Source organism: Egretta garzetta, unplaced genomic scaffold, assembly GCF_000687185.1.
Source record: "Egretta garzetta isolate BGI_Z169 unplaced genomic scaffold, ASM68718v1 scaffold780, whole genome shotgun sequence".
Taxonomy (NCBI): domain Eukaryota; kingdom Metazoa; phylum Chordata; class Aves; order Pelecaniformes; family Ardeidae; genus Egretta; species Egretta garzetta.
The window spans coordinates 114,093-120,425 of record NW_009258288.1 but is presented as its reverse complement, the minus strand read 5'-3'; the positions used below and the strand labels follow the sequence as shown (position 1 = coordinate 120,425).

The following is a 6,333-nucleotide window of genomic DNA, read 5'->3' as shown; positions in this document are numbered from 1 at the left end:
CTGGCCCGGTGTCCCCCTGGCCCGCGAGGCGCTGGATCTCCCTGCGCAGGTCAGCCACGACGCTGCCATGCTGTGCCACGCGGGATGAGACGCTGAGCAGGTTGTGCCTCACCTGGGACAGGGACTGGTCTGAGCGTCCCATGGCCCCAGCACAGCCCGGCCCCAGGCAGGGTCCTAAGGGGGGTCCCTGAGCAGGATGGAGCTGGTGGAGCAGGTCCCCAAGGATGTCTCTGAGTAGGGTCCCCAAGCAAGGTCCCCAGGCAGAGCGTGGCTGTATCCCCATAGGGTCCCCAGCCGGTGTCCCCAAGCAGCGCATGCGGAGCAGGTGCCCATAGGGTCCCCAGCCGGTGTCCCCAGCCGGTGTCCCCAAGCAGCATGTGGCCACAGAGCAGGTCCTGAACATCCCATAGCCAGCAGAGCCATGCCCTGAGTGCTTCCCCTGCTCCAGGCACCCGTGGGGCAGCGTAAGGGTGAGGAACACCCCATGCCCTCCCTGTTGGGGGGCAGCGGGGACGGGGCTGCTTGGGGAGGGGGCCAGGGGAGGGCTGGTGCCCAGGGAGGAGGGTGCCCGCGCTCCCGGCCCTACCGTGCTGCGGATGCTCTTGGCGCGGCGGGCATAGGCGAGGGTGCTGCGGGACTCCTCGAAGGCGGTGCTGGCCGGGCTGATGTGGGCGATCATCACCGTGTGGCTCTTGCCCCCAAGCGAGTCCTGGCCAGGGAGAGCATGGCTGAGAGGGACCAGGGTGGGCGCAGCCTGTGCCCCCTCCCCCGCTCGGACCCTGCCGCGGGGAGCTGGGACCCCCAGCCGCACCTTGAGCAGGCGGGTCAGCTTGCTGTCGCGATAGTTGATGTACTTGGTCCTTGCCCGGTCGCTCAGGGCTTTGATGCAGTTGCCCAGGGCCAGCAGCGAGCGGTTGATGTGGGCTCCCTCCTTCATCCTCTGCCCACGGTGCTGGCATCCTCCCGCAGCTGCAGGCAGCCCAGCGAGGGGCTCAGCAGGTCCCGGATCATCTCGTTGTAGATCTGGGCAGGGGGAAGGAGCTGGGCATGACCCCCCCAGCGTGGGGACCCATGGGGACACAGCATCCCACGCTGGGTGTAAAGATGCCTGGTTTGGGGCCATGTGCTGTCCCCTGCCCTCCCTGGGGAGGGGGACATCCCCATGCTCCCCCACCGCACCTCGAGGTACGACATGGAGACCTCGTACTCTGTGTCACCGCTGGTGTCCTTGATGGCCTGGAAGAGGTCACCCAGGGTGCGGGCGCAGATGCCAGGCTCACTGTCAGTGCCCAGCATGGTGTAGGTCTTCCCTTTGCCCGGTGGCGTGCAGCACTGCGTGGGAGCGTGACGAGTTGGGTTTGGCGGCCGTGGGCTCCTGCGTCCGCTGCCTGTTCCCCCGTGCCAGTAGCTGCATGACCTGGGGCAGATGGGCAGCGCTGGGCACGGGGGGACTCGCCGGATCCCCCCCATGCCCCATGGGTGCTCGCGGGCTCACCTCCTCGGCGCTGATGGCAGAGACCTCGGTGATGCCAGCCACCCGGACGGTGCCGCTGGCATCCTCCCGCAGCTGCAGGCAGGCCAGCGAGGGGCCCAGCAGGGCCCGGGGCCCATGGCCCCCAGCACCCCAGCCTGCCTTCCCCCAGCCCCACATCCCCCCCATGCCCTCAGGCACCCACCTGGGTGGCCGTGGAGTCGAAAGCCACATCAAAGATGTAGGATTTCTCCCGGGAGCGGCTGGCACGCAGGACATCATCACGGTCTTCCATGGGGTCTCGCAGCACCACGATCTGTTGGGAGACAGGAGTGGGGCTGGCCAGGGGGCATGTCCTGGCCCTGGGCACCCACCACCCCTCTGCTCCGGGGTCACCTCCAGCTTCCGGTGGAGGCACAGGACATGCTGGGCATTGCACCACCGTTAACGGTGCTAATTAGCAGCCCCAAGGTGTAATGAGGTGCTGGGACCCCCATGGGCTGGTGGCACTGTGAGTGCAGATCCCCAAGGGGGTGCACGGACAGGCGGGTGCACCAGGATGCTCTCTCCAGCCCTGACACGGGGGTGTCCCTGCAGCGTGGCTCCCCGGGAGCACTGGGATGGCCCAGGTCTGCCGAGCAGCTCCATCCCAGCCAGGGGACGAGGGGTCCCGCGGGAGAGCACGTCACCCCACTGGTGATGGGGCTTCTGGAGCTTGGAGCTGCATCTTCCCCTGTGCTCCTGTCCGGGCAACCCACATCGCCCGCAGCAAAGACAGTGGCACCAGAGCCAAAGGGGGCACCCTGGCATGGGGGGGAGCACTGGGATGTGCTCCCCAGTGGGTTTGAGCCTTCATGGGACCCCGTGTGCATCCCTCCCCTGCTTTGCCGGGGCCACATCCCCTCCGTGCTGGGGTGCAGGAGGTGCCCAGGCGTGGGGCCCTTTGTGCTCCTGAATCGTCCCATTGTCCCCAGGCCAGCCGGGGCTCAAAGCCAGCTCTGTGTGCGGTGCCAGGGGACCTGCCGGGCCGGCCACCCTGCTGCACCCACCTGGGCACGGCGGCACAAAGGCACCTCTGTGAGCACAGCCCGCGAGGCGCCTGGGGACGACGGCACCCCAGAGGGACCTGCGTGTCCCTGTCCCTGCGTGTCCCTGTGTGTCCCTGCGTGTCCCTGTCCCTCACGGGGTCCCCTGCTCCTGGCGTCCCTGCCAGCCCCCATTGCAACGCAGATCTTGACCTTTCTGGCAGCGCAAGCTACCCCTCCTTGCTGCTCCCCCCCTCTCCACCCAGGACTGGGGACAGGGACAGGTAGCACTGGTGGCCTGCAGGACTGCAGGAAGGGTTTGGGGATCCTGACCCAGAGCCCTCAGAATTTCCCACCCTACTGCTTTGTTATTGTAGGGTCTCCTGCGGGGGCTGTGAGGCTGCAGGGTGCCCCCCCAGCCTGCTCCTGGCACATGTCCACTGCAGAGAGCACTGGGTGCTGCCAGGGACATCCCCGGGCGTGCACCGCGCCGAGGGTCGCATCCTGCCCCAGGGGACCTGGCCCTGTTCACCCTGCAAGGGGTGAAGCACCCTGCAGGGGGGGTGAAGCACCAAGGCCAGGCAGTGCCGGATGAACCCCCGGGTGCCCGTCCTGTGGCCGTACCTGCTCATCCACGCAGTGGGCGATGGGCCTGGCCCCCTCCGCCAGCTCGGCCGCGCTCATCGGACGGATGCGAAGAGCCACCTGCAAGACATGGGGTGGGGGTGAGCACGGGGCGGCAGGGATGGGGACAGGGGGACGGGGATACGGACCTGCACGCGAGCCATCGCGGTGGGGTGCGGCAGCCCAGGTTTCGGCACTGCGGTGTTGACGCAGCCCCCGGGACCCCCCCATACCAGGCGCTGCGATTAGAAGTTCATTTTCCCGGGACGAAAATGAACACCGCTGGGACTGGCCTTAAAGGAGCAGCCGGGCAGCGTGCCCTCCTGCTGGCACCCGGCCCCTTGCCCAGGCGGCTCGGGGACGGGTGAGCCTGTGGTGGCACAGCAGGAGCGGGGGGACCATGGCGGGGGCTGCTGCCATGCCTCTGTGCCCCAAAACCCTCCAGGGTGCCCCAACGGCACCCACCAAACCAGCCTGGCAGTGCCAAGGTGCGGCAGCAGGGATGGCTGTTCCAGGGGGTGGCAGGATGGGCTGAGCCACACAGCCACCCTGCCCCCCCCTTGAGTCCCCCCCTTCCTTCTGTGTCCCAGCCCCTCAGGGACAGCATGCCACTGGCCAGGACTCACCGCCAGCTGCTGGTCCTCCCTGTCCCCTGGAGCCTTCACGTCATCGCTAGGGCACAGGGGCCGAGGGGAGCCTGCAAGCAGAGGTGCCCCTCGTGGGGTGGGCTGATCCCCACTCTGTCACCTCACTGCAGCCCTGTCCCCAAGAGCCCCCACTGCCCGCGGGACAGCTCAGCTGGGCACCTCCAGCCCAGCCTGGTTCTCCCCTGCCTCCTTCCCTGGGCACTGGCACAGCCCCTCTGCCCTCCTGGGGGGGGCTGTGGGCCTGGCCCCATGGGTGCCCCCCAGCCTGGGCATCTCCCCATCCCATGCCTCCGCCCCGCTCCCCTGGAGATGCTGAGCCGTACACAACGCCGGCAGCGTGGCCGGCTCCTGTTGGCGCAGTGGCCGGTGGCGCGTGCAGCTCTGGCCACGCTCCGTGCCCTCTCCCAGCTGCGCCCGCAGCCCCGCGGCATGGTCAGGGTGCCATCAGCCGGGTGGAAATGCGCCTGTCCCACGCGGGGCACAGCCAGTGCACGGCTTGGGGAAATGCCCTTCCACCTCTGGCTGCTGGTACAATTAGGGCTGGCCCTTAACGAGGCGCTTGGCGGAGCTGCAAGGCCGCCGCTGGTAACCCCGGCCCCGGCGCCGCAGGCGGGTCTCGCAGGGATACCCCCGGGCTGGGGGCACAGGACTTTGCTCAGCATCACCCTCCAGCTGGGAAGGGGCACGGTGCCACACCGGGATCCCGCTGCTGCCATGAGCTGCCCTGCTCTGCCCGGCTCCTCCGGCTGGGGACGCACCAAGGGACACCCTGCTGCCACGGGTGCTCCGCCGTGGTCGGCAGCTGGCTTTGATCCGTGGCCTGGCCCGAGGAGGAGGGATGAAGAGCGAGAGGACGCGGCTTTCCCACCCTCTGCTCAACCCTGCTGTGATAAAACAGGAAACGTGACGTGGAAAACTCCTGTTTATTCACCCCAAAGAAAAAAAATCAGGAGGGCAAGGAGCCAAGGAGCATCTGTGACCAACGCGAGGGTTTCTGTGCGACCCACGGGTCCTGTCCTGGCTACGGCTCCTGCAGAGGAGACAGGCGTGGGGTCAGGGAGCCGTGCGGGGCCCTCCGCTCGCCACCCCGCGGGGGCAGAGACCCTGTGAGCTCTGCCCGGCTCGGGGACAGCAGCCTCACCCCTGCATGAGCCAGAGAGCAGCAACCCTAGCGAGGAGGGGGAAGGCAACGCAAAGCTGGAGTGCACTGACCTTGGCAGCATCCTTCTCCTCCTCTTCCTCCTTGGCAGCATCCTTCTCCTCCTCCTCCTCCTCCTTGTCCTTGGGCAGCTGGCTCTCTTCCCCCTGCGCTGCTGCCCCAGCCTCTCCTGTGTGGTCTTTAACCTGAAAGGCAGAGGCTGACCCACGTCCCCTGCCCCACGGCAGGGAGTCCCTGCTGCGGCTGTCGGTTCGTCCCGTCCCCGGTACCTTGCCATGCACGTGCTGGGTCTCTGCCTGCACCCTCCTCTGCAGCTCTGCTTCGATGACCTCGAAGAACTCCCTGCGGGCACGGTCGAGCACCTCGCAGGGACTCTCCTCCACCTCCATCTCCTGGCTCTCCGACCTGGCGCGCTCCTTCAGCCGCAGCTCCCGGTGCCGAGCCTCCAGGATCTTTTCCCGCTTCGTCTCCCGCTCAAACATCTGGGGCAGAGGGGGGAGGCTGAGGGGTGCGGGGCCAAGCAGGGGACCCCAGGGAACAGCGTGCTCTGCACAGGGACTAGTCCCTGTGTGCTGTGCATGGGACTAGCGACGTGCCAGCAGTGCCAAGAGCTTTGGCTCGTGGCCCGAAGCACACGTACAGCGCTGGCCAGGGTCTTCTCGTTCCTCTGGAGGGTGCAGAGCCCGGAGGAGATTTCCAGCAGGGTGACGGTGCCCAGCTTCGAGCCGCAGCCAACGACGCACCCGTTGTCCTGCAGGCGCAGGCTGGAGAGGGGCTCGTCGCAGACCTGGGGAGGGAGGGCAGATGGGTGGTGGCACTGAGGCCTGACGCGACGCCCTGTGGGGGAAGTCAGAGCTGACAGAGGCAAACCCACATGCTTGCCAATAACAGAAGCCTATGTGCAAATTTTTGGGGCATGCCGAGCTCCAGGCACAGCTCAAGGTTGAGGAGCTTATCCCCAGCTCCGTGCAGGCAGGATGGGACGCTCTCCCCCGGCTCTGCCTGCTCTGGGCAGGGCAGGGCAGATCTCCCAAGCGCCCTGCTGCCACTGGGGACCCAACCTTCAGGCTGAGGGAGGGGTTGTTCTGCTTGAAGAGGAAGTCCCAGACGTCCAGGGTCCCATCCGACCTGGTGGTGAAGAAGACGGACGGCCTCACGGTGCTCCAGCACCCGTCTGTCAGGTAGGAGAGGTGGTACCTGCCGGCAGACCCGACACAGTGGGGATGGGCTCATGGCCTCCATCCCCCTGGCCCCATGGCTGCTGCCTGCACAGCACCTTCAGCCGAGAACCCTGGCCTGGGCTCCCTCCTTTCCAGTGCCCTCAGCCACGCTGGCACCGCTCCACCTTGGTGACCATCCCACCACCTCCTGCCTGACCAGAGCAGACCAGACCCCGTGGGTCACCTG

General features: G+C 67.5%; 2 protein-coding genes across 2 annotated transcripts in view; both read right to left on the bottom strand.

Annotated features, from left to right (window-relative positions):
- Nucleotides 1-3,284, bottom strand: part of KIF19 (kinesin family member 19) — a 3,736-nt gene extending 452 nt beyond the window's left edge. The window contains 9 exon segments of the mRNA XM_009637325.1: nucleotides 26-112; nucleotides 587-709; nucleotides 812-955; nucleotides 958-1,023; nucleotides 1,180-1,332; nucleotides 1,496-1,567; nucleotides 1,677-1,787; nucleotides 3,121-3,201; nucleotides 3,270-3,284. Coding sequence (XP_009635620.1) covers nucleotides 26-112; nucleotides 587-709; nucleotides 812-955; nucleotides 958-1,023; nucleotides 1,180-1,332; nucleotides 1,496-1,567; nucleotides 1,677-1,787; nucleotides 3,121-3,201; nucleotides 3,270-3,284 — 852 coding nt within the window.
- Nucleotides 3,285-4,301: 1,017 nt separating this feature from the next.
- Nucleotides 4,302-6,333, bottom strand: part of DNAI2 (dynein axonemal intermediate chain 2) — a 10,362-nt gene continuing 8,330 nt past the window's right edge. The window contains exons 10-14 of the mRNA XM_009637312.1: nucleotides 5,988-6,123; nucleotides 5,567-5,713; nucleotides 5,196-5,408; nucleotides 5,013-5,111; nucleotides 4,302-4,439 (exon numbers count right to left, since the gene is read on the bottom strand). Of these exons, the coding sequence (XP_009635607.1) occupies nucleotides 4,302-4,439; nucleotides 5,013-5,111; nucleotides 5,196-5,408; nucleotides 5,567-5,713; nucleotides 5,988-6,123 (733 nt within the window). The remainder of the gene's footprint in view (nucleotides 4,440-5,012; nucleotides 5,112-5,195; nucleotides 5,409-5,566; nucleotides 5,714-5,987; nucleotides 6,124-6,333) is intronic.